This window comes from Eschrichtius robustus, chromosome 16 (genome assembly GCF_028021215.1).
Source record: "Eschrichtius robustus isolate mEscRob2 chromosome 16, mEscRob2.pri, whole genome shotgun sequence".
Taxonomy (NCBI): Eukaryota; Metazoa; Chordata; class Mammalia; order Artiodactyla; family Eschrichtiidae; genus Eschrichtius; species Eschrichtius robustus.
The window spans coordinates 22,655,744-22,683,718 of NC_090839.1; the positions used below are offsets into that span (position 1 = coordinate 22,655,744).

The 27,975-nt window shown below is 46.4% G+C and overlaps 1 protein-coding gene across 5 annotated transcripts; it reads right to left on the reverse strand.

Moving 5' to 3' along the window:
- Positions 1–1,190: 1,190 nt before the first annotated feature.
- On the reverse strand, positions 1,191–27,975 carry MANBAL (mannosidase beta like). Of its 5 annotated transcripts, none has more exons than XM_068524637.1 (3): positions 27,928–27,975; positions 17,728–17,933; positions 1,191–2,208 (listed from the first exon to the last, which is right to left on the reverse strand). In XM_068524637.1, the coding sequence occupies exons 2-3, from the start codon at positions 17,875–17,877 to the stop codon at positions 2,101–2,103; spliced, it is 258 nt and encodes an 85-aa protein (XP_068380738.1). In that variant the 5' UTR covers positions 17,878–17,933; positions 27,928–27,975; the 3' UTR covers positions 1,191–2,100. The 5 variants fall into 5 exon arrangements, with proteins under 5 accessions (XP_068380738.1, XP_068380737.1, XP_068380741.1 ...); XM_068524636.1 differs by having other exon boundaries at positions 27,864–27,952; XM_068524640.1 differs by having other exon boundaries at positions 17,728–17,930; positions 27,928–27,950.

A 27,975-nucleotide genomic window follows, 5' to 3' on the forward strand; every position in this document is an offset into this window, starting at 1 on the left:
TTCTACAGGAGACAATTTAAGGGAGTCAGACCTACCGAGGCGGCCCTGCTCCTGTGATTCCAGAGCTGTCTCCCCTCCCGGAAGCTGGACGGGTCTGCTCTAGAGGTCTGGCCCCTACTCTCCCAGCATAATTCCCCTCCGGTCTCAACTCCAGCTGGGCCCTTAAGACTCAGCTTAGTTACTCTCCTCTGCCAGGCGGCTGTGCTGCCTCCTCAAGGCCAAGCTGGGGGCCCCCACCCGGCTCCCACAGCACCCACTGCTCCCTCGCTGGACAGCTCTCCACACCCACGCTGTGTACACATCTCAGTCTCCCACTGGGCCAGGCTCACTTTGGGCTTCTGGGAGGCCTCCTTATTTCTGCATCCCCTGCCCTAGCGTGGCATAAGGCACCTAAGAGACTCTGAGTAAACGTCTGTGAACAGAAACACTCAGCAGAAGCCCCTTCCTCTAGGATCTGGCTGTGCCTGGCCCTTTGTTGTGCAGGCACTCCAGTCCCCGGGCTCCTCCTGAAACCTGGGGTGCTGGGATCCTGCCAGGCCCTCCGTGGCAGACTGCCCCTCACAGCACCAGCCTGCTGACACTCACCGAATATTTGTTAAATGTCGGAAAAAGGGCCAAGGACTGGGCCCCAGTCCGAGTTCCAGCATCCTCAGGTCGTCAGGACCTCAGTCTCCCGTCTCTGAAAGGGAGACGACACACACTCATCCCTTAAGCTCTACCTCATCAGTTGTGACAACATTTGGGAAAGTGTTCAGCAAACTGTAAACCAGCCAGGCTTTCAGAGGTACCACAGATCGAGGCTTCTCCTTGGTGGCTGATTCAGGGCACGTGACAGGACCCGTGTGACCCACCCCATGCCACGTAAGGCCTCCAACTCAGTTTTCCTCAAGCTGCTGTGAAGACAAGCAGCGTCTTCCTCAGGCAGCAGGAACCAGGGACTGAGAGGGGCCCGGGCCCGGTGGAAACTCTGACACACGCATGGACGTTCACCGCATTTCCAGTGACTAAGGGCCACACGAAGCAGTTGGCTGGACCCTTCCTAAAATTCGTCCCGGAGCTGCTCTGACCAGACGGCCCCCGCTCCGGCCAACCCCGGCCCCACTGTCCCACTTCTCTGGGGGTGCGCCCTTCCCGCACCCCACAGGGGAGGGACCAGCGCTCCCCCTCAGCACAGGCGACACACAGGCGGCTCAGCGTGTGGGGCTGTTTATTAACGTTTACTTCCCCAAATGACTTTTCCTCACCAGTCAGGGCCTGAAAGAACTGGGGGGTGTGGGAGGGGGCATAGACAGAAGCCAAAAGGTACACCTTGAGTGTGCTGTGATGGGCTGTAAAGAGGTTGGCCTGAGATTGACAAGCCCTCCCCCATTTCAGATGCTCAGGAAGTCTGGGCCCAAGAAAACACACTCATTCAGCCAAATCCCTTCCGTGTGCTGGAGGAGGATGGGGCATCACGCTGGCTGGGTCTTCCACTGGCTCTCACTCCAGGCATCTTTCAGGCCTGGCTGTTTCACTAGTGGGACCCCTAGCACTGCAGTGGCTTTGGCACCTTGACCTAAACAAACAGGGGAGGCCTGGCCCGGCTCCATCTGCACAAGCAGAGACAAAGGGGACTGATTAGCAGATCTGACCTGCAGGGCACAGATAATGGGAGATGGGCGGGGCTTGTCAGCAGTAGATAATGACTCGAAAATGTAGTGTAAATCTACAAGGTGGGCTTGTCAGCATTAGATAATGACTCGAAAATGTAGTGTAAATCTATAAGGTGGGTGACTAAAGGCAGGACACGAGGATTCAGTAAGAAAATGCAACTCTGTGAGCTGACCCAACTTCTGAAGAGACTTCCAAGACAGTCTCTGCTCAAAGGGTGTTTTAGTCCCCTTGGCCCTAAACCATCATGGAAGCAGAAGGTAGAGGAAGTGGTGGTCTGCCCACTGGGGCCTGGGAACTATCATGACTGTCCAGATCTCTGTGGTCAGAGGGTGTCCCAGCCACCTCAGACCCTGAGCCCGGGACAAAGTGAGGGAACAGAAGGTTGAGCCCCGGGACGGCAGCCCCCAAGGCCCTTGCCCGCCCACCGGGCTCCACAGGCCGCCTCTTCTACCGCTTCTTCTTGGCCTCCTTCTTGGGTCTCTTGTTTGCAGAAGGAGCAGTGGCCTTGGGCTTCCTCGTCACCTCCGCACTTCGGGGCTCAGATGGTTCTGCCTCCTGTGTGGTGACAGAAAGGAGAGTCCTGCTTAGACAAATCAAGCCTGACACCAGCAAAATGAGATCATGTCTGAGGGGACTTTGCAAACGGAAGCGTGCCGCAAAGACACAAGGGATGGAAACCGTCACTGCCAGGCCCCAGGATCCACATGTTTTGGGACTGTCCCCAGGAGGCAGGTGAAGGATAAGGGAGGAGGCCCGAGGGGAGGAGGCAGCCTTTGGAGTCTCACAGTCCTGGGGGAATCGAGGCTCCCCCAGTTCCAGTCAAGTGACCTTGTGGGCAACTCCCTTCCCCTTTCTGAGTCTTGGCTTACCCACCTGTGATATGGAAACAGTGGTGCACAACTTGGAGGGCTAATGTGAGGAGGCAAAAATGCATGGAAAGCCCCCAGTAAGTGCAAGTGCACCCAACGGCCGGCTGGCCACTGTGCGCAGGGACTGGGCAGAATGCGGGCGGGGAGCCGGCTCTGGGCAGACCTACTATGGCTTGCTCTCCTGCCGGCCCTGCTACTCTCCTCCGCCCATTCAAGCACAGATGCCGGGGCAGGGAAGGGTGGAAAGCGCAGCCGGGTGGCCATGACACAGAGTTCTGTGGCGCCTGGCAGAGGTGCCCTGTGGGAAAGGGCAGAACTCCAGACTCTCCCTACATCTGGGGCAGCTCTGGTTTTTATCTGTCATGTACATTGTGATTTGTTCCCTGTAAGATTTGGTTTAAACAAAGGTTCTGCTGATGAAAAAAGGTTCAAAACCACAGAGCAAGCCCTGGCCTTCACTGAGCTGATAAAGACAGTGGACTCTGGGGAAGGGACTCGGCCTGTCACAGCCTCACAGGCTCATGTCAGAGGAGACTCTGGAGTGGCCTCAGTCCCGTCGGGTGTCCCCTCCTCCCTGGGTGATAAATCACACTGTGCCACAGCCAGGCAGGATGTTAACAGAGTCCCATCTAGCCCAGAGAACACGAACCGCAGTCCACACGCCTCGCCCGGCCCACAGGCAGACTTCACTTGGCCTGCAGTGTTTACTTTTAAGAATTTGAGCCAACTGGGAGATTTCCCATTCGATCTGGAGTCCTTGCTTTCCTTGAAAACTTTAAACATCCAGTGACACTGGCCCCGAACCCCCTCATGGAAGAAACGGGCTGAGCAGTGGCTGCCCCTTTATTCAGGTGCCCTGCCCCCTGCCCCCGCTGTCCCCAGCACTAATAGTAAGGAAATGTTTTCGGTACTTGTGTTCTTTTATTAAAAATGGGAAAACAAATAGCAGACTAAGAATACGAGGAGGGAGCACGCTGTTTCTAGAAAAGTATTTCTTTGTGTTTAATTGGCCAGCCCCGAGCTGCCAGCTTGCTTTACTCTCTGTCCTTCCCTGCTCACCGTCAGCCCCTGGCCCCAGCCTCGAGTCTCCATCAGACAGAAGAGGCAGGACCATGGCTGTGGAGGGGCGGTCCCCACCTAAGGCCCAGTCCAAAGGTCTGTCAGCTCCCTCTTATCGGCCATCATTGTCTGCTCTCCACCCTGCCCGCCTGCCAGCTGAGACACCAGGTGTAAAGGCCCAGCTCAGTCCCAGGCACCCATGGGGGATCTTCCCAAGATAACCAGGGTACCGGCCCCTCCCCTGGCCAGGTCTCTGATTGCGCTCTGGACTTCCCCAGCCTGTCCCCTTGTGCTGATACTGTTTTTGTAACTTGGCAAAAAAAAAGAAAAGTAAAAGGTTAGCCCATTAGAAAAACGAACAGACAAAACAAAACCTCAGAGGAGCCAGTGTGTCAAGTGCACAGGCTGATGGCTGCAGAGCCCAGCAGGAAGGCTACTGTTTAAGGCAAACCCCACAGGGCACAATGCCTTTGGAGACTTTGGGAGCTGGAAACCATCCCCAGCGCAGTACCTGTGCGGCCAGTGGAAACCAGTCAGTCCCTGCATGCCCTGGACAAACAGGGCCTGATTAGACAAAGGGTTTACGCACAGGGAACTTGCCGAGGCCCACCAGGATCTCCAGGGATGGAGCCCCACTCTGAGCTCAAGCTGGGCGCCTCCTCTGGTTTCAGTGGGGCCAGTTCAGAATCCAGAGATGAGGACGCCCAGCTGTGTCCCCAGTGCTTCCCTTACTTCCCTTACGCCACAGACCTTCTCTCATTCACCTCATCCTTTCTGTCACCTCCCAGACCTCTCTCCTGACCCAGCTGTCTGTCAGATGACTGGAACTGGCACCTCCCAGGCACCTCCAACTCAACTGGCCCAGACAGAGCATGGCCCCATCTCCAACTGGCCTGGCCCTCCTCCCCACCCATGGTCATAGCAACCAGAGTCCTGGCAACCCCACCCTTCCCCTCCTCCCCTCCGTCCAATCAGTCACCAAGTCCTGCTGATTAGACCTCCTCCACCTTGACCTGGCCACTCTCTTGAGCATCAAAGGCCCTACTTCAGTTTCCCCACTGCCAACCAGCCTCCCTGCTCTCTCTATGCCATGCCTTGTGCACCTGCCAAAAGAATTTTTCTAAAATGCAGATCCCCCCACCTTACACCTTCCAGTGGCTTCCATCACCCACAGTCTCATGTCCTGCTCCTGGGATGGCAGCTTAAGGAGACCACCTCTCCAGCCTCCCCGGGCTCTCCTCCACCCCCCACACTGGGCCAGGCCCCAGGGCTTCTGGTGCTCACCCCTAAACAAGAGGAGCACCCTTCTTTCCTTAGCCACCCAGTAAACCTTTCCCCATGGTTTGGCCCAGCCCAAGGGCTGCTACTCACTGTCTAGCCTTCCTCCTCCGCTCCTCTTCCTCCAGCAGGTGCATCCCCTCCTCCACCCCTACGCCCCAGGCACCCAGGAACCTTACAATGCCACTCATTTTACCAAAGCTACATGTGCTCATGATGGTCTCCCCTACTAGTCCTTGGACAGCTTCAATTGTTCCTGAATGAATGAATGAATGAATGAAATGAAAGAAAACACAAGATCTCCCATAAGCATGGGAACTTCACTGCTGTTTATCATCATGAAGATGTAACACTTTAGACTAAGCCTCACTTTTCCCATAAGTAGAGAGGACACAAGCAGATTTTAAACCCAATATTCATACTCTAAAGCATGGCTAGATATAGCCACCAATAAGAATACTAATAATAACAGCCACAACAGCTGCTAATATTATTTACAACACGCCAGGCCCTGTGTTCTGAGGCCTGGATATATCTTATTTTTGCCTCACAAAGTGCCATAAGGAGCCCCATTAGATAGACGAAAGAAGAGACACTCAGAGAGGTTATGTGACCTGCCTAAGGTCTCAGCTGGCGAGCGGCAGGGCCAGGATAATCCTAAGCTCTCAGTGGCTGTATGGTATAGCCTCTCCCGGGTTTCCTAGGGACCTCGGCGCTGATGGCAACCAAGAATTAGAGCTAACTGTGACATCTACTTTCTCCCTAGTTAGCAGCGCCTGGAAGCACAGGTGACTGTGGAATGACAATAACAGTTTGTTCCGGATCCTGCCGATGGGTCGTTCAGAACCCCCTTGCTTGTGGCAGGAGTCAGGGAAGTGGGTTAGCACTCCTCGAGTCAGGCTTTGCTCCTACAGTTGAGAGCAGCTCTCTGTGGGCGCATGGACAGAGTACAGTCACTGAGTCATCTGAGCGCGTTATCTGTCTCCTCCTCACCCCAGACCTCCTCCCCTCTCCCCCAGCTCAGTTTCTGGCATCGTCACTCACCCAGTTACCCAAGCTAGACACTGCCGAGCCATCTCTGAGTTCTCGCCATTCCCTGTGTGCCTCCACATCCGATCTGTCCCCGTGGCGGGTCCACTCTGCTTTCCATGCGGCTCTCAACTCCGCCCCGTCGCCCTCTGGACACACACTACTGAGTCGGTTCAGAGCCCCCAGTCTCCTGCCTGCCCCTCCCAAGGTTTTCCTCACCACCCACCACACTGCTTTCAGAGCCTATTCTCCTAAAACGACCGTCCTGACCAGTCTGTTTTCTGCTTTAAACGTGTTGCTGGTTCCCTCTTGGTATAAGACAGATTCCAAGAGCCTCCAGGTGTCCCTATTTGTATAAATCAGATTCCAAGAACCCCTGAGTGGCCTCCAGAGCTATTCCACTGCAGCCTTGGCCCTGTCCCCGGGCATGCCCTCTCATGCAGCCCACCCTGTCACTTCTGGGCTACTGGCCAGCCAGTATCTCCCAGATGCTCTGTTCTCTTTCATGCTCTGCACAGGTGCTCAGCACCTGTCACCAATCTATTTGTGCCCAGCGCATGCAGCCTCTGTGCCGGGCAGTACAGGGTAATGAAGAAAAGGACGCACACTTCATGATGTGCACCACGTGGGTGCTTCACAAACATCAGCTGCTCAGCCTCCCATCAACCTGATAAGCCCATCTCCGTGAGCCCCATTTTACAGGCAAGGAAACTGAGGTTCACCAAGACATACCAACTAACCCAGTGGGGCACATCCGCCTTCCCCACAAGGGACAGGGAAGCAAAGGCAGCTGTTACACACGTGATTCAGATGCTGGGGTCCTAGCCACACAGAGCTGTAGCTCCTAATTCTTCGCTGGTAAGAATGACTCAATAAATGGCTGACTTAATTTCTCTTCAAATGCACGCTGCTGGTACAAGCCAGGCAGACAGCAGACCCTGAACACTACGGCCCCACCTTTCAATCACGCTTCCTCTGAAGCAAATTTTCAGTTCCCTCAGCAATCTCACTTTGGGGAGTAAAAGAAACCACCCCCCACTCCCCACCCCACCAGGTGGTTCCTGGGTCTGCGGAGGTGTCCTGTGTGACACAGGCCTCATCAATAATGAAGCAGCTCCACAGCCACTTACAAGGCCAGAAAATTGCTGCTCTTCATCAGATTCAAATAATCGAATCTGTGCCACAATGCATCAAATCTCTTCCAGCAGGGAAAGCACACAGAATTTTATGATTTCCGCTATACAGTTAAGTGTGTATTTAGTCCAATAAATCAGGACAAAATGTCATTCTACACAGACTGAAACTCTTCTCTCCTCTAAAATGGTCCAGGGAAAGAAGACCACTGTGCTATGCTCAGGTAGCCTCAAGCACCTTGCCTCACTTGATCCTCAAGAATGGCGTGGGTCGGGCATGAATGCCCTCCTATTCTAGCTTGGGACACGGGCTCAGGCAGGGGAAGGCACCCAGTGCTGAAGCTCTGGCTCGTCCTGCTGCACGCTCTTGCCCGAGGCCCTGGGCAGGGTGGGAGCTGGGAGACCTTGCGGGGCTGGGACTAGCACTGGCCTTGAGAGGAGGACAGGACTAGCTGAAACCAAGCGGGGGAGGCCGTCCATGTGGGCTCCACAAGGCGAACGGAGACAGAGTCCAGGATGCGCTTGGCAGGCGAGGAGAACTGTGATTAGAGAGAACAGCCCGGGGAGCTCATTCCAGACACGATTCAGCACCACCGCAGGCCCTGCCCACCGGCTGGTCTGCGGCTCCGTGTGTATTCCGCCGTCTCTCCCATGAGCCGGTACACATCTCGAGACCATGTTTAGACCTTCGCCCTGCCCACCGCACAGCAGTCTCTCAAGAACTGCTTGTTAAGCAAAAAACACCCTGCCGCCCAATTCAACTGCAAATGCCTCCCAAGCTTAAAAAAAAAACACAGGGCAGAACTGCAAAGTTGGTTCTGCGAGACTGTCTCCTGAGGCGTTGAGAATGGGTGTACACCTGCCCAAGTTAATTATTTACTACGGCAGCCTTCGCTGGCAATCGGGGGTCTAGTTTAAAATCAAGACCCCTTAACATCTAGGCCACTGCCCCGCTGCCCCCGGGAAGGCTCCATCCCTTTCAGGGCTCCAAACACTGCAGGACTTTCTGGTTGACAGTGAAGTCTATGTGGGCATCACATAGAAAGCCACCACTCCTGCCATCAACTCTGGTGAGCTCTCCTCTGCCGGATCACAGTGCTGGGCATCAGCTGTCTTTGTCTGCCCAGCACCCACTCTCTGTCGGGGCCATGCCCTTTCCCTGTCCCATGTGGTTCTGGGGGACTCTGAGTCACTGTGACCACAGGAGTGGCCAGTTAAATGTGGCCTGGCCAGAAATGGACCCAATGCCCCTTCCCACCTATGGGGCAAAGTACGGACATGTGGTCAAGCCAGAGCCAAGCAGAGGCCTTCCATGAGATCTGGAAAGTGAGCAAAGGCAGAGAAATGGCTTCTCTTGCTTGTAAATCATGGGCGATAAAGACACAGACTGGGGCTGCTGTATCCTCCTGACACGTGGCAAGGGCCTCAGAATGAAGCCAACACTCCTAGAGAGCCAGGAGATGGAGAGACAGAGCCCTGAAGACCTTGCGAGCTTCCGAACCCAGGTGTGCCTTGAAATTCCCAGTTCTAAGAGCCAAAACAGTCTCTTTCTAAGGAAACTGATGGAACCAAGTTTCTGAGCTTTCAACAGAAGAGACTGAGGCAATCACGCAAAGACGGCAGGGTGGAAGTGAAGGTACCTACCCAGGGGCTGGCAGCTGGCTGGGCAGATGTGACATAAACATATGAAGACATGAGAATAGTCAGCATTTAAACTACTAGGAACGACTAATTGCCCGATGAACTAATACTACCTGCTACGTGAGTCGCTGAACTAAAAGTCAACACCCGCTTGCTTAGTGTTGACTGGATCAACATTCTGGGCAGAAAAAGATACAAAAGAGGCTTGGGAGGAAGCTCAGGAAGGCTGTGGGGAAGGGGTAGAAGGGTTCCCGACCTTTACTTCCTCACTACCTACTCCTTCACTCCTGGAATTTGGCTCCCACCTCATTAAAATTGCTGCTCTCCACTTTGAGAAAAGCAATAGACTTATCTTCCCAGAAAATGTGCCTAAGCATGAAAACATCACATGTTTGCACACAACTGCAGGGAGCTCACAGACTTCTGCAGTCTTTATCTAGGGATGCCCTAGGGATGCCCTAGGGATCTGGGACTCCCTAGTAAGAACTCAGTTCTCCTGAAACCAAACTATGAAGAAGAGCAGCCTGAACACGGCATCACTGCCACATTGAGCAGCCTCTCCTCCATCACTCAGCCGTTGCTGCCCAATCTCTGTGCCCTCCTTGAACCACTCGGGGGTTTTCAGGGTGACCACAGTCTCCTAGCCCTCTGCCCACGAGTCTGCCCATCTCCAAGAGAGCGAAAGGAATGGAGACCCCCAGTTTTGTCTGCACAGCACTCCTGTTCCTTTGGGAAATGACCTTCCCCTCCACCCCTAGAGGTCACACCACAGGATGCTCCCCTCCCCCACACTGGCCATAGCAGTCCCAAGCTGGGTCAGCTACAGTTCCTTCTCTAGGGAATTTGGAACTGGGACCAAGCAGAAAGGCAGCCTCCAGATGCTGCAGCTGAAAGATGTAAACTTTGGGAGCTGTTAGTGGCCATGTTCCATCTTACCCCAGGGGCAGCGAGCAGAGGAAGCAGGACAAGAGAAGTGAGAGACAGGAGATGAACAGAAGGGGAGGCAGAGGGGATGCAGACGGTGAGTGATGGGGCCCTGGTGCCCACTCCTTCCAGAGGCCCAGTTGCATCCCTGCTCTGGGAGAGCACCCGCATCTTTTCAGTACCTCTACATTGCACAGAAACTACCTCAAAGTTGGCCGTGCCCCAAGTTCAGGTCTTCCCTGAATCTTCATTTCCCCTGAAAAGCTTAGCAACTCACTCTTAGGGTTTCAAGAAATAATGTTATGTTGGTTAAAATAATTCCCAGGTCTCCATCCCCAAATTCTCACTGGCTCTTTCTTTCCCATTTGGATGTCATGCTATTATTACAAACTTAACACACGTAGAACTGAACACCTTCTGTCCTCCCCAAATTGGTTTGTGCTTCAGGGAAATGGTCTAAGGACCAGACCAGTGGCTACATAACAGAATCACCTGGGCACTTTAAGAAAACACTGATCCAAGGCTTCAGAGAACAACTGGATCAGAATCTCTATAGGTACAGCCCAGGCCTTTGAAAATTCCCCAGGTGGGTGCAGCCAGATAGAGAATCATGCACCAGCCCAAGGACAGGCAATTCATGCTACCACTCCCCAGTCCCTTGCTCAAGGCAGACATCAATGAATAATTTCTTTACTCTGGAGCCTAGAAGCAGCCCCCGAATCCTTTCCACCACGGCCACCATACAAACAATCAGACTGGGCATGAGAGATGAAACACAGCTGCATCCTGGAATAGACAGAAACGGTACAAGGATCTACCTTCGTATATTTTAGAACCTAGCCTAAAAGAAAATGCTTGGATTAAGTGTGACCCAGGCCTCAATCAGGCTCAAACAAATGTTTTTCTCAGGTCTTAGTTTAATGAGGTGTCAATGAGAAAATGTTCTCATTTGGCTTAGGATTCTAGGGACTTTAGTTTTAATTTTATGAATTAGTTCTTGCTCCTACTATGGAAAAGAAAGGGGGTGGGGTGGGAAGCATTTCTATGTGTTCCTTTTTTTCCTCCCTGATTACCCCCAAAAGAGCTTTCAAATAGTCTGCTAAGTATTGAAATACTGAAGTCATAAACTAGTTGCAAAAAATCAGCTCACTAGAACAACAGGAAAGACATTCTTTTGCTTTTCAAAGCCTTTCCCATCATCTGGAGCCAAAAATATTATCTTCTGGCCCAAAAAGCCACTAATAAACCTTGCTTCTATAGGCTAAGCAAGAGAGGTGATTTTGCCCTAAGTGAAGTGACAGAGAGGGCATGATTGTTCTCTGGCTCCACCTTCTCCCACCTCCTTGCCACGTTCCACTTTCAGGGACCTCCCACCTGCCTTTAGGCTGCCTAGAGTCCCCACAGCTGTCCCCCTCTGCCATAAGAGCTCCCCAGCCCCAAGTTAAAATCCCTTCCTTTTCCCCTCCCCATCCAAATTCCAAATCCCAGCTTGCTACTAAGCACAACCTCTAAGCACAGTCTTAGCACTCACCCTCTCTTTGTAAGACTGTTTATACACACAGAATACTGTTTTTCCTTTCCATTTATTTAATAGTTCGGGGAGTGAGAAAAGGCTGCCTTACGGGGGCATGCAGAGGAAAGCTGGCAGTAGAATGCCTGCATAATTGAGGACCATTTGCTGGGGTGGTGCATCAATAAAAAGTTAAATTAATGGTACTGTATTTTTTGCTACTGCTCCATTGAAAAACTAACAAACAAAAACAAAAAAATGTAATACAGTAACCTTCAGTTACAAAGACAATTCACTTGTGTGAGCCTTACTCCTCTAAACTTCAAGATAAATGAAAATGAGATATTCTGTACCACACTTATATTTTAAAAGATGAGGCTGTTGATACCAAAACCGGACAAAGATATCACAAATAAAGAAAATTACAGGCCAATATCACTGATGAACATAGATGCAAAAATCCTCAACAAAATATTAGCAGACCGAATCTAACAATACATTAAAAGCATCATACACCATGATCAAGTGGGATTTATCCCAGGGATGCAAGGATTTTTCAATATCTGCAAATCAATCAACATGATACGCCGCATTAACAAACTGAAGAATAAAAACCATATGATCATCTCAATAGATGCAGAAAAAGCTTTTGACAAAATTCAACATCCATATATGATAAAAAACTCTCCAGAAAGTGGGCACAGAGGGAACATACCTCAACCTCATAAAGGCCATATATGACAAACCCACAGCTAACGTCATACACAATGGTGAAACACTGAAAGCATTTCCTCTAAGATCAGGAACAAGACAAGGATGCCCACTCTTGCCACTTTTATCCAACATAGTATTGGAAGTCCTAGCCACAGCAATCAGACTAGAAAAAGAAATAAAAGGAATCCACATTGGAAAAGAAGAAGGAAAACTGTCACTGTTTGCAGATGACATGATACTATAGATAGAAAATCCTAAAGACACCACCAGAAAACTGCTAGAGCTCATCACTGAATCTGATAAAGTTGTAGGATACAAAATTAATATACAGAAATGTGTTGTATTTCTATACACTAACAATGAACTATCAAAAAGAGAAATTAAGGATTGTCATCCCATTTCCCATCAAATCAAGAAGAATAAAGTATCTAAGAATAAACCTACCTAAGGAGGTAAAAGACCTGTACTTGGAAAACTATAAGACACTGATAAAAGAGATGGAAGATGACACAAACTGATGGAAAGATATCCCATGCTCTTGGATTGGAAGAATTAATATTGTTAAAATGATCATATTACCCAAGGCAATCTACAGAATCAGTGAAATCAAAATACCAAGGGCATTTTTCACAGAACTAGAACAAATAATTTTAAAACTTGCATGGCAACACAAAAGACCCCGAATAGCCAAAACAATCTTGAGAAAAAAGAACAGAGCTGGAGGAATCACACTCCCTCACTTCAGACTATACTACAAAACTGCAGTAATCAAAACAGTACGGTAATGGCACAAAAAGAGCCACATAGATCAATGGAACAGAACAGACAGCCTAGAAATAAACCCACACTCTTATGGTCAATTAATTTACGACAAAGGAGGCAAGAATATATACAGGAGATAAGACAATTTCTTCAATAAATGCTGCTGGGAAAACTGGGCAGCTACATGTAAAAGAATGAAATTAAAGCATTCTCTGACTCCATATACAAAAATAAACTAAAAATGGCTGAAAGACCTAAATGTAACATTGGAAACCGTAAAACTTCTAGAGGAAAACACAGGCAGAACATTCTTTGACATAAATTGTAGCAATATTTTTTTACATCTGTCTCCTAAAGCAAAGGAAATAAAAGCAAAAATAAACAAATGAGACCTAATTAAACGTAAAAGCTTTTGCACAGCAAAGGAAACCATCAACAAAATGAAAAGACAACCTACTGAATGGGAGAAAATATTTGCAAATGATATAACCAATAAGGGGTTAATATCCAAAATATATAAACAGCTCATACAACTCAACATCAAAAAAATAAACAACCTGATCAAAAAATGGGCACGTTTTTCCAAAGAGGACATGCAGATGGCTAACAGACACATGAAAAGATGATCAACATCGCTAATCATCACAGAAATGCAAATCAAAACCGCAATGAGATATCACCTCTCACCTGTCAGAATGGCTATCATCAAAAAGAACACACAGGGCTTCCCTGGTGGCGCAGTGGTTGAGAATCCGCCTGCCAATGCAGGGGACACGGGTTCGAGCCCTGGTCCAGGAAGATCCCACATGCCGTGAAGCAACTAAGCTCGTGTGCCACAACTACTGAGCCTGTGCTCTAGAGCCCGTGAGCCACAACTACTGAGCCCGTGTGCCGCAACTACTGAAGCCCGCGTGCCTAGAACCCGTGCTCCACAATGAGAGAAGCCACTGCAATGAGAAGCCCGCGCACCACAACGAAGAGTAGCCCCCGCTCGCCGCAACTAGAGAAAGCCCATGTGCAGCAACAAAGACTCAACACAGCCAAAAATAAATAAATAAATAAATAAAATTTTTTAAAAAAACACACACACACAAAGAAGAAAAAAAAAGGACACAAATGACAAATGTCAGCAAGGATGTGGAGAAATGGGAACACTTGTACACTCTTTGTGGAAATGTAAATTGGCCACTGTGGAAAACAGTATGAAGGTTTTCTCAAAAAAAATGAAAATAGAACTACCATACAACCCAGCAATGCCACTCCTGGGTATATATCCAAAAAAAAACAAAAAACAAAACATTAATTTGAAAAGATACATGCACCCCAGTGTTCATAGCAGTATTATTTACAATTGCCAACATATGGAAGCAACCTAACTGTCCATCAATAGATGAATGAATAAAGATGTGGTATATAAAATATATATGATGGAATACTACTCAGCCATGAGAAAGAATGAAATTTTGCCATTCGCAACAACATGCACAGACCTGGAGGGTATTTCGCTAAATGAAATACGTCAGACAGAGAAAGACAAATACTATATGATATCACTTATATGTGGAATCTAAAAAATAAAACAAACTAGTGAATATAACAGAAAAGAAGCAGACCCACAGATATAGAGAACAAACTAGCAGTTACCAGTGGGAAGAGGGAAGAAGGGAGTGGCAAGTTAGGGGTAGGGGATTAAGAAGTACAAACTATTATGTATAAAATAAATAAGCTACAAGGATATATTGTACAACACAGGGAATATAGCCAATATTTTATAATAACTATAAATGGAGTATAACCTCTAAACACTGTGAATCACTATGTTGTACCCCTGTAACTTATATAATATTGTACATCAACTATACTTCAATAAAAAAGTAATAATAAAAAAAAAATAAAAGATGAGGTTGTTGTCCAAAATTAACCTCTAAATGTCTAAACAGCAGGTTTGGCTGGAGGGGGGCGGCGCAGAGGCGGGGAGGCATACTGTGGAGCCCTTTGTCAACCCCCTGCCTTGAAAGACCTCAACCTAAGATGTCACTAAAATCCTCAGAGATCAGTAAAGGGCACCCCTTTTTCTGAAAGTTTGATAAATGGACCTGGGCCTCTATGGCTAGCCTCAAAGGGTTAAGAATACAACAGGAGGTGAGCTGTGGCTCTCCATAAGGCCACACACCTCTGACTATATCTCTGCCTGTAAAACAAGAACATTCACCACCTCCCTCCCTCATGACTCTTGGCAGGCTTCATCAGTGGCCAATGACGATAAAAATGTTTGTTATTTATAATGCCCAGTAGCACGCTGCATCTGTGAGGACAGAGCCACAGAGCACAAGGATTACGTCTTTAGAGTGTGATACAACTGTGGGCAGAAAAACTCCAATCACGACTTCCTTCTCAAAACCCCAAAATAAGAAATGTAGATGAACAGAACAATCCAGAGCCCACATGCCTATCTATGTTCACCAAGGTTTTCCCCACCTTTGCTGGCTGTTCCTCCCTGCTGGTCCCCTGAATGCTGGAGCTCCTCAAGGCTCTCCCCATCTTATTCCATATTCCCTTTTAAGAGATCTCATCCTCTCTCATGGCTTTAATTACATCTTACTGACTCTCAAATGTTGATCAACACTCAGCACAGACCCTCCTCCTGATACAGACCGGCAGATGCAACTACCTACTTGACAGAATCACCTGGACATCTTAAAAGACACCTGCTTAAAACTGAACCCAGAATGCTCCTTCCCCATCCCCACCCCAAGCCTGCCCCTTTGCCAGGGTTCCTCCCAGTTACACCAGCAGGATCTCTGGGACATAGTCATCTCCAAGGTAGGTATCTTCAGAATATATTGTATATCGTTAAGTAAAAAAAGAAACATGTAAAACTGTGTTTAGTAGGATGCTATCTTTTGTGCATCAAAGGGAGAAAATAAATATCACACACACACATCCATTTGCGTACTTCTTCAAAATGAAACAAAGGAGGGATAAATCAAAATAAAAATGGTTGCCTATCAAGGGAGAAAGGGAAAAGGATGGAAGATATTGAGATTAAAGGAAACTTCTGTGACTCTATACTGTTACGTAGTTTTAACTTTGGGAAATGTTGTATATAAAAGTTTTATATAATTTTTAAATTAAATCAAAAGGAAATACCTCTAAAAATTAAAAACAAATTGAAGCAAATTAATGTATGTCTGGGTGGGAGTATACTTATGTGAAGAAAAGACTTTACTAAACATAGTACTCTGAACTATGGGACATATTTTTGGGCCCAAAAAGAACCACAAAGAAATCATAAATTTCACTCTGAGTCTTATTGTTAGTAGAGAAAAAAACACATAATTATTTGAAAACTGTAATAAGTATGTTGTAGATGTGCAGAATAGAGTTTACATTTAAAAAAAAAAAAGAAAGAAAGAAAAGAAAACGGTATCCTTAGAAAAGCCAGCTTGCAAGGTTGGCCTTTGGCTGGCATCTGGGACACTGGATTTTGGGTGGTTCCCACAATTCCCAGAACTGATAAGAATGGTTCACTATGGGACTTCCCTGGCAGTCCAGTGGTTAAGACTTCGCCTTCCAATGCAGGGGGTGTGGGTTCGATCCCTGGTCAGGGAGCTAAGATCCCACATGCCTTGTGGCCAAAAAACCAAAACATAAAACAGAAGCAATACTGTAACAAATTCAATAAAGACTTTAAAAATGGTCCACATCAAAACAAACAAAAAAAAATCTAAAAAAAAAGAATGGCTCACTATGACTAACCTGTTTGTGGAAACAATATGGTTTATGCTGAATACCTGCCTTCTTGCTGGAAGTCTGGAATTTTGGTTTGTGCTAGGCAGAGGGTGCTTATGTCACCTGTCCCCAATAAAACCCTAGGCAATGAGTCTCTAATGGGTTTCCTTGGTAGACAATATTTCATACAATTTCATGGGGTTCCCACTGAAAATCAAAGCTTTATTGGTCAAGATTGGAGGTTGCTAGAGCCCAAACTCACTGTTCTGAACACTAATAAAGGGAAAGAACCAAGCATTTATCCTGCCTTTTACTATGAACAGCATTTCAGAGTAACCATATAGGGATGAGGAAAAGGTCTTCTTCACTGAAGAATTCCAGCTAATAAAGGCCAAAGGAAATAATGGATCTAAGCAATGATCAGTGGATGCTAAAACCATTCAGGTGAAAGAGTTATAAAATGAAGATTTTATAACAGAGGGATCAGCTATTACCACCCGAACCCACAGATATCTTAGAATCTCTGTGTGACAACCAGACACCAAGTGCTGATTGATGACATGTAATAAGAAGTACACAGCACTAGCTATGAGGTGTTCTCACTAAATAACTTGATCTGAATCGAATCAAGCCTCTAAACTGAATTTCTTGTTGACAGGAGATATGGGGAACAAGGCAACATGCCAAATGACACCACAGAGAAGCAATCAGCCAAATCCTGGATGTGAATGTGGCAGATGACAATGACCTGCTTTCTCCAGCAAACCAAGGTCGTGAGAAAATTGGGAGTCGGGTGGTGGAAGGAGGGTACAGAGCTACAGAATACAGAGACCTATAGAACGAGAGTCAAAACAACAAGAAAGCCAACCTGATCATGTCACTCTCTTCCTTAAAACCCCTGGGGTCCCGCCACTCCTCTGGCTGTTCTCATCGTGTCCTTTCTGTGCTCTGGCCACAGTCACCTGCATTCAGTTCCTAAACCATTCCTTCATTCCTCGGGTCCTTACACATGCAGTTCCCTCTCCTTGGGGGAGGGGGAACAACCCAGCCCCTGCCCCAGTGTAAGATTAGGTCCTTCCCCCTTGTTATACACCCTCACAGTACTCTGTACTTCTCAGGGAAACATGTGTATTTGTTACATATCTGCCCTTCTCCCAAAGACTAGAAGTTCCCTGAGGGCACACACCACATCTTTCAGCAGAGTCTGACACACAGTAAGTATGTGCTAAATAAAAATCTGCTTAACGCACATGTGAACAAATAAGGTATGAACGATATGGCCCAATGCCACCAGGTGGGAATTTAGGGACACTCTAAATCAATAAAGCCCCGCGTAATCCCTGCTAGTCTTCATTGCTGTGATAGCTATTTTCAGTACCTAGAACCCGGTCTAAGGAGCGGAGGCTCACAGGGAAGGACTCACCGCCTCGTGGGACTTGGGAATGGGTACAATGATGGCCAGTACACAGATGAGCTGGAAGATGGCACCCAGGAAGAGTCCATATCGCAGCAGGTTCTCCAGGAATGTGGGTTCGGGCACCTCGGGAGGGGAGAAGTCCAGGTCGGAGGCCATGGCCCCAGCTTGCTGCCTGAGGTCCCCTCCGATTCACCACTCTCCAGAGCCAACTTCTAAATGCAAAGAGTTAATGTCATGTTTCTACAACTGACGTTTAAATGGTTCCACTTCCACAAACACACCCACATACATGCAAGAATATATAAAGCAACTGCAATGAAATGTTAACAATTCTTGAACCTAAGTGGAGGATATATGGAGAGTCACTGGACCATTCTTTCAACTTTTTTGTATGTTTGAAGTTTTTCCAAAAATGAAGTTACAGGAGATAAATAAATAAATGCAAACATTTCAACAAAAATCTCAAATCAACATACATTTGCTGAAGGCCTGCTCTGTTTCAGGTTTTATTTATTTGTTCATTTATAGATCCAGTCACTCATTCAACAAATACTTATTGAACACCAAGCACTGAAGAGTGAGTAAAACAGACAAATCCCTGCTCTCTCGGGGCCTACCTCTCAGGACAGAGGGACAGAGGTGGACAAAGAACACATCCAGATGGGACATGCCATCTAGTGATAACTGTTTTGAAAAAAGCTTCAGAAGGGCATCATTTTATTTTGTATAGGGTGACAGGAAGGGCCTCTCTGAAGAAGAGACAGGAATGAAGTGACAGAGATAGGAAGTATGAGACTGAGCCAGTGAAGCATCTCAGGGAAGCATATTCCAGGCAGAGAGAAAAGCAAGTGTAGAGGCCTCAGGGCAGAGATATGAGTCCAAAATGGCCAGAGAGGCATACAGGAGGGAGAGTAGAAGAAGGTAAGATCAGAAGGAATGGCGACTGACCTTGTAGGACCCTAACACTTCTGATTTGATTGAGTAAAATGTAAAGCCACAGAAGGGTTTTGGGCAGAAAAGTGACATAATCTGATTTACACTTTTTTTTGGCCACGCCACATGGCTTGTGGGATCTTAGTTCCCCAAGCAGGGATCGAACCCGGGCCCCTGGCAGTGGAAGCACAGAGCCCTAACCACTGGACCGCAGGGGAATTCCCTGATTTACATTTTAAACGGGGTGGGGGGGTGCAGAGTGGACGTAGGGAGACCAGTGAGGGAGCTACTACCAGTAACCCAAATAAGAGATGCTGGGGACATGGACGACAGGGGCAGTGGTGCCCAGTGGTGGCAGGTCCGGCCTCAACCCACCTCTCTAGCCTCTCACTTCACCAGAGTCCCCCACTCCTAATACACTGGTCGAGCTGAAAGACCTGCCTGTAATTCTCCAAGAGCACTGAGCTCTTTCAAATCCTGGGCCTCTACCCAAGTGGCACACTCTGCCAAGAATGCCCTTTCCCATTACGACTGCTTGGCGAAGCCCCTACTCTACCTCCAAGGCTGAACTCGTGCTCCACCCCCCAGCATGCCTTTCTTACTGCCCTCCTCCTACCCTGGTAGGACTGAACTGCTCCCCCTCTACCACAGCACCCACGAGTGGCTTCCTTTGGCCCACCCCAATGAGAAAGGGGAAAACTCACTTGGGAACCAGGCCCACCTGACTCCAAAGCCCTTTGTGTTTTCAGGGATCTGTGCCACAAGGCAACTTTCCACTAAATCTGAGCTGTCCAACATGGTGGCCCTGAGCCACATGTGGCTATGGAGAGTTGAAACACAGCTAGTCCAAACTGAGATAGCTGTTCAGTTAGGTCCACACTCAATTTAGAAGATAGTATGAACATAAGACTGTATCAATAGGGCTTCCCTGGTGGCACAGTGGTTAAGAATCTGCCTGCCAATGCAGGGGAACGGGTTTGAGCCCTGGACCGGGAAGATTCCACATGCCACGGAGCAACTAAGCCCGTGTGCCACAACTACTGAGCCTGCACTCTAGAGCCCGCATGCCACAACTACTGAAGCCCACACGCCTAGAGCCCATGCTCCGCAACAAGAGAAGCCACCGCAATGAGAAGCCTGTGCACCGCAATGAAGAGTAGCCCCTGCTCGCTGCAAATACAGAAAGCCCGTGCGTGGCAACAAAGACCCAACGCAGCCAAAAATAAATAAAAATTTAAAAAAATTAATTTTTAAAAAACGAACGTATCAATAAAATATCTCGTTAACAGTGTTTTATACTGACTGCATGTTGAAATAACATACTGGGTTAAATAAATTATTAATTTCATCTGATGTTGAAAAAGAACTAAGTTGGAGGATTCACTTTCTGATTTCAAAACTTAGTATAGAGCTACAATAATCAAAACAGTGTGATACTGGCATAAGGATCTAGGCCAATGGAACGGAATAAAGAGCCCAGAAGTAAATCCTCACATATATAGTCAACTGATTTCTGAACAAGGGTGCCAAGACAATCCAATGGGGAAGGATAGTCTTGTCAAGAAATAGTGCTGGGAAAATTGGATATACACATGCAAAAGAATGAACTGGACCCTTATCTTACACCATATACAAAAATTAACTCAAAATGGATCAAAGAACTAAACTTAAGAGCTAAAACTATTAAACCTATAGAAGAAAACATAGGAGGAGTCTTCACGACATTGGATTTGGCAATGACTTCTTAGATGTGACACCAAACCACAGGCAACAAAGGAAAAAATAAATTGGACTTCATCAGAATCAAAAACTTTTGTGCATCAGAGGGCACTATCAAGAGAGTGAAAAGACATACTGGAAAACAGTTTGGCAATTTCTAAAAAAGTTAAACGTAGAATTACCACATGATCCAGCAATTCCACCCCTAGGTATATACCCAACAGAACTGAAAGCATGGACTCAGATACTTGTACACCAATGTTCACAGCTACACTATTCACGATAGCCAGAAGTTAACAACCAAGAGTCTATCAACAGATGAATGGATAAACAAAATGTGGTATAGACAAAGGACAAAGGACATTCACTCAGCTACTAAAATGAATGAAATTCTGATACATGCTACATGGATGAACCTTGAAAACATGCTAAATGAAATAAGCCTGACAGAAAAGGACAAGTATTGTATGATCCCACTCATTAGGTACCTAGAATTGGCAAATTCATAGAGACAGAAACTAGAATATAGGTTACAGGGGCTGGAGGAGGGGCAATAGGGAGTCATTGTTTAATGAGTACAGAGTTTCAGTCTGGAATGATGAAAAAGTTCTGGAAATAGTGGTGATGGTTACACACACTGTACACTTAAAAATGGTTAAAATGGTAAATTTTATGTTATGGATATTTTACCACACACACACACAAACTGTACCTGTTTCTTTCTACTTTCTAAATGTGGCTACTAGAAAATTTTAAATTACACACATGGCCTGCATTATATTCCTACGGATGGCTCTGGGTTAAGAGACTATCCTAAAACCTTCCTCCACTTTGGCTCTGCGGCTTCACTGCTTTGCAACATTTTTCCAACATGAAGGAGTAGTGACTAAACGATGACAAAAACAACCTTCCAAGTGAACAGACTGGGGTTTATGCAAATGCGCATTGTCTACCTTTCAACCTAGTCACTTAGGAAGGTGATGTGCCCGAGCCGACAAGGTGGCCACTGTTTCCCACCACTTCGGTCTCCTTTGGGAATGGCTTTCAAAGCCTGAGGCTCACTTTCCCCCCCCCCCCCACCAAAATCCTCAGAGCTGGCAGATCTTCATCTTCCCAGGAAGGATTTGACTTCTGGAAGGAACCCAACATCATCTGGATCCAAGTGTGGTGAATCAGGTGGAGCCTCAAGCCCAGGAATACCATTTTTGGTCAAATACAAGGTTATGACGCTCAGACCCTAGGCAGATTGTTTGGGGTGGCTCAGAAACTGGCCCTGAAGTGAATTCCAAGGCTGCTGCAAGAACAGCTTTACTGGAGGAAACGTACAGCCCAGACAGGACACTATATCCTTACACCATGTGAATAGCAAGGTATAAAAATGTTCTCTCATTTCTTCACAGTTGCACCTCATAAATATACACTTTTTTAAAATGCCCTTGGCCCTAAACTTTACATTTAAGGCTGTAACAAGCCTAGTGGGCTTATCAATACTTAGATTTATTAATGTTACTCACAGCAACATTGTTAAGAATATTTGTAGTACAATAAAAACATGGGGCCAAGAGTCAGGCGGGGGCACAAACCCTGCTTCTATCAGCAATTAGCTACACTTTGGGCCAATCTCTTGACCTCCTACAGACTTGATGTTCTCAGAAGCCAAACAACAACAATAATATCTATTCAAAGCTATAATGCATTTAGGCTTTTTTTTTTAATGGCAATTAGGCAATATAACAAGAGCCATAAAAGTGATTATATCCTTTGACTGAATAACTCACTTCCTAGAATCTACAGTAAGGAAACAATTCAAAAGAAGAAAAAGGCTTCAGGTACAAAAAAGTTCATGGCAGTGCTATTCGTAATACTGAAAAGCAGGAAGCAACTAAAGTGTCCAACAATAAAGAAGCAGTTAACCCAATTATGGTACATCATGGGATATTCCCCGTTGACTAAAATGGCAAGTACGTATGTGGTGTTATCAGGTCAGCAGAAAGTCTTTGCAAAATTATATTAAATGAAAAAAGAAAATAATTACATAAACACTGACTGCAGCCATGTATAAACTATGATTTCACTGGCTAAAGATCAAAAGAGGCCATAAGAAAATGTAAATAGTTGCTGTTAAAGTGAAGGGCTCATAAGTTTTAATTGTGGGGGGAATATCATTGCAAAAACTGAATACAATCTAAAAGAAAAATCCATGCCTATCTACTCCTCTCACAAGGCTTTTATAGGGTCTAATGAAACGCTGCCCAAGAGAACTTTCTGCAATTATGGAAATGTTCTATACTTCTGTTCTCCAACATGGTAGCCACCAGCCCCATGTGGCTGTTAAGCACTTAAATGAGGCTTAAGGAACTGAATTTTTCATTTTACTTTTACTTTATTTATAAATAGTTGCATGTGGCTAGAGGACTCCCACATTGGACAGCGCAGGTACAACCAGAGGGTGGTTGTAATAAAGTTCTGGAAAACATAAAATGCTCTATACATCTTGTGTCTGCTTTAGAACTCCTGTCTAATTTTCTCTGTACCCCTACACTTTACTTCCCAGTCTGCCTGCCAGGATTTCTGGGTTTTCCTTTCCTGAATACAGAAGTCACAAGAGTCCTACTCATCCTTCAGCTCCCAAAAAGGAGGCTCTTATCCCTCAGACTCCTTGAAAGGCTTTGCTCCCCCCACCCCACCCCCGACACTGTCACAGCAGTAGCAGTAAGCGAATCATTTGCCAGATGTGCACAGCACTTTACAGTCAGCATCTCATTCATTTCACAACCACTCTGGGAGGCGGGTATTACTAACGAGGATGAGGAAACCGAGGCTTGGGAGAGGTTACGTGGCCTACCCTGGGATTACTTGGCTGAGAAGTGGCAAAGTTAGGATTCAAACTGGCTGGTGGGTATGACTGAAACTTAGCTGGTGGTCAATGGTTTTCAAACTGCAGGCTGTGGCCAATTTTTGAGCCATGGAAACCATTAAGGGGGCTGCAGCTGACATTTTTTCCTCTTTAATTTTATTAACCAGTACTTTAATTAATTAAGTAAATGACAATAGAAAATATCATATCAGTAAGGGTGAGTATTGTGTCCTGAAGCTTTTTTTTTTTTAACCAGTTATATCCATCTACATCCAAGCAAGGATGTTCTGGGTCAAAATTCAAAATGTATTTCTTATTGTTTGAGAAATACTACACAGTCTAATGTTTTTACTTGCTCCACTATAAGCTCCTGGACAGCAGGGACCCAGGGTCCACCTTGAGTTTCTTCCAGGGCCTGACTCAGATATTTGGTAACTGATGAAACCTATGGTTGTTTCCCACCTTTAAAGTAAGAGCAGATGCCCCAACCAACAGCCTCATTTAACAAGGGGGAGGGGGAGCGGAGAGGCACGGTGCTTGCTTAGGCTCTACCAGTGAGTCAGGGCAACGCTGAACATCCCGCTAGGTCTCTAACCCTGTGATTCTCCAGACTTGCTTAAGAGCAAAGGTTTTTACACATGGGGGGAAACTCATACCCCCATCAGAATTTCATAAAAAGTACAGAGCCATTTATTATCAGACAGGGCAAATAATTTCCTAAGGTTATCCGACCCCTTGAGGCTCATCTGTGAATGCCAGATACCAGTGGTCTGAAGCTTTCATTCACTGGACACATATTTACTGAGCATCATTCTAGTTCCTGCCATGGAGTTTTCATTCCAATTGGAGGCACTCAAACACACACATATAGATATGTAATGGCAGCAGTATTATCAGAAATATAAATAGGGAGATAAGGGGTGCTATTTTGTATGAGGTAGTCAGGCAAAGGCCTCTCTGAGAAGGTGTCATTTCAGCAAAGGCAAGAAAAAAGTGAAAGAACAAGTCATTTCAATTCCTGTTAGGTACCCCAAGGTGGAGAAACAGCAAAGGATAAGGTCCTGAGGCAGGAATGAACTTTATGACCAAGGAGAAGAGAGTAGAGTGAGCAGCTGTGTAGGACCAGCAGAACTCTGGGTCAAAGGGGAGCCACTGGAAAGTTCTTAGCAAAGAAACGACATGATCTGACTCATTTTTAAATGGTCCCTGTGGCTGCTGTGTTGAGAACAGAATGTAGAGGGGCAAGAGTGGTAACAGGGAAACCAGTTAAGAGGCTACTACATAATAGTCAAAAAGGCACACTTGCACCAGGTAGCAGTAGAGGCGGTAAATTCTCAGGTTGTAGATATATTTTGAAGAGAGGGCCAACAAGATTTCTGAGATGAAATCTGAGAGAAATTAAAAATAAGACCTGAAGGTGAAACTATTCTGTATGATACTGTAATGGTGAGTACAAGACATTAAGCATTTGTCAAAACCCATAGAACTGGACTTCCCTGGGGTCCAGTGGTTAAGAATCTGCCTTCCAATGCAGGGGACGCGGGTTCGATCCCTGGTCGGGGAACTAAGATCCCACATGCCGCAGGGCAACTAAGCCCGCGCGCCGCAACTAGAGAAGCCTGCCCCCTGCAACTAGAGAAGCCTGTACACCACAACGAAGAGCCTGCGTGCTGCAACTAAGACCCAGCAAACTTTACAGCACAAAGAGTAAACTTTAATGTACATGAATTTAAAAAAAAAAATCATTTAGGTATCCAGGATGGAATGCAGAATGTGACATTCTGAATCTAAATGTATTAGAAATGGATGAAGCGATTTCACTGAAGGGGTAGGGGGAATCAGGTGCTGACCTCAGTAACTTTGGAAATGGTTGGAGTTTGTAAGACTAAAGGCAAAAGGAACTGTGTATGTCACTGTACTCTAGTTAATAAAGTTGTTTCCCACATGGGATATAGGTTACCAATTCTGAAACAACTATACATATACACTGGAATTGAACAATTAAGTAAATGGATGGTAGATGGTGGGAGCTAGGTTTGTTACAGTTGGAGTAGAAGGTTACAGTTAAGCCAGAGGAGGCTAGAATGATCCATGTGGAATGGATGAGTGTTGCAGACATCAGTATAAACTCATATTTAGATTAATATAGATACAGAAGGCTACATATTTATATATATACATATATGTGTGTGTGTGTGTGTATATATATATATATATATGTAGAGAGGGAGAGGAGAGGGAGAGGGAGATTAGTCTACACACATAAATCTCTTGCTCTTTTGCTCTGGGCATACTAGTAGCAATGAGCACACCTCGCACCCAGATCTTGGTTTCTGATACCATCCTCCAATAAAAGGAACCAGGGCTCCTGGGAGAAATGGTTAACTCTAGGACTGATGCAGGAAATACACAAGATGAACCTGTAACAGAAAGTAAGAAAGTGTTCAAAAAAACCCAAAACACATTGATCGGGGTATGTCAAAGGGATATAGAAGCCACTTCAAAGAGCTCCCAATCGCCAAAGCCAGAACAATTTGTACAAAAAAATAAATTAAGTAGTACTGGATTATAACCCAAAGTATGAAAAGAAATATCCAAGACTATACTGATATAAATGATTTAATAAATACACAAATTTCCCATGGAGAATTTCAAATAATTTATGTAGATAATCTGTCTTAAAGTGTGACGTGTAATTCCACACTCCTTAAGCATGGGCTGTGCATAATGACTTCCTTCCAAGAGTACAATATGGAAAAGTGGGGGAAGGGGAGTAACTTTACAGTGGAAGAACTTGACTACCTCAAGCTAGTGATCTGGGTTAACATCATCTGTGATAACTTATATTGAAAGTATATACCCTTGATGTGATATGATGAGAATGGCACTTTACCTCTGTGGTCTTCCTCCCCCAAACCTATAACTCCAATCTCATCACAAGAAAAACACCAGACAAATCCCAGCTGAGGGTCATTTTACAAGATATCTGACCAATAACACTCAAAACTGTCAAGTTTATCTAAACGAGGAAAGTCTGAGGAACTATCACAGTCCTAGAAGCCTAAGGAGACACGAATAATGTAATATGGGATCCTGGAACAGAAAAAGGACATTAGGAGAAAACTGAGCAAATCGGAAGAGACCATGGACTTTAGTTAATAATAATTTACTGATATCAGTTCATTAACTGTGACAAAAGTATTATACTAATGTAAAATGTTAATAATAGGGAAAACTGTGTGGGAGATACATGGGAACTCACTGCAGCATCTTCACAATAATTTTGTAAATCTAAAATTGTTCTCGGGACTTCCCTGGTGGCCCAGAGGTTAAGAATCCGCCTACCAACGCAGGGAACGTGGGTTTGAGCCCTGGTCCGGGAAGATCCCACATGCCGCGGAGCAACTAAGCCCGTGCACCACAACTACTGAGCCTGCGCTCTAGAGCCCGCAAGCCACAACTACTGAGCCTGCACTCTAGAGCCCCTGTGCCACAACTACTGAAGCCCGCGCGCCTAGAGCCCGTGCTCCACAACAAAAGAAGCCACCGCAATGAGAAGCCCGCGCACCACAAAGAAGAGTAGCCCCCACTAGCCACAACGAGAGAAAGCCCGCACGCAGCAACGAAGACTCAACACAGCCCCCTAAAAAAATAAAAATAAATTAAATAAATTAATAATAAATAAATAAATTAAATAGTTCTCAAATAAAAAGTTTATTGGAAAAAAAAAGTCACTATTTCAAAATAAATAAATAACCCCTGAGACATGTATAGCTGTCCAGACTTAGCAAACAGAAACTAAGTCTTCTCTTAGACTCAAAGAAACAGATTCTAAGGATGTTGGTAGGGGATCCTTGGCTTCTAATGAAGTGATTTAAAAATTCTGTCCTGAGACTGGAGAACAGAAAATCAGTGTCAGGAATTACTGCCTTACAGCCATGGGCTGTATACCCAGACCCGTCCCATTACAACAAATTCCCAGGAAGTGCTCAAAACTGGGTTAGAATTTTGTCCTATGGAAAGGTAAGCCATCTCCTAGAGCAGTCAAAACTGGCAGCCAGTAGGCTGAAGCTGGTGGGCAGATGTCCTACAAAATGTAATTATTAAATCCGAATTTGTTGCCACCACTTAAAAAGTGAGGTTTCACATACTCATTTCCCACTTCTCTTAAAAAGAAATAAATCAGCGAACACGCACTGTGCATTTACTAAGCACCTTGCATTCACCAACTCATTTAATCCTCAGATTAACCCTATGCGCCCATTTTACAGAGGAGGAAACTGAGAACCAGAGAGGCAACCAGAGCTCGCCCACGGTTACACAGCAATAGGGGAACACTCAGGGGTCAAACCCCAGCCAAGCTGACTCCAGGGCTCTGGCTCCTCCTAAAGCTCCGTCAGTGGGAAGAAAGGCCAGGTCACAACTGTGAGGAGCACCGGGTTCTGGCCCTGCTCAGAACTAAAGCGCTGAGAGACAGCAAGACAGGCTCTCCGCCCCCTTGGGACTCAAACTCCCCTCCCAAGTAACTTCCGAAAGAGCGACCCAGGAAGTTATTTACTCCGCGCACGCAGTGGCCCCCGGGCCGACAGAACAGCGCCGCCCGCGGCGCCCGAGCTTAAGCCCCTCTCCGTACCTCAGCATCTGCGACTCCACCCCGCCCCGAAGCCCGGGACCGGCCACAGCATCGCCGCACTCACCTCCAGCGCCGCCGCACCGCGCCCCCGGAAGTGGTTCCTGGCGACCTC

Coding starts and splice junctions, on each gene's coding strand:
- MANBAL (XM_068524637.1), bottom strand. CDS start 17,877: ATGGCCTCCGACCTGGACTTCTCCCCTCCCGAGGTGCCCGAACCCACA. Junction 2,209..17,727: donor TTCCCAAGTCCCACGAGGCG/GTGAGTCCTTCC, acceptor GTCACCACACAG/GAGGCAGAACCATCTGAGCC.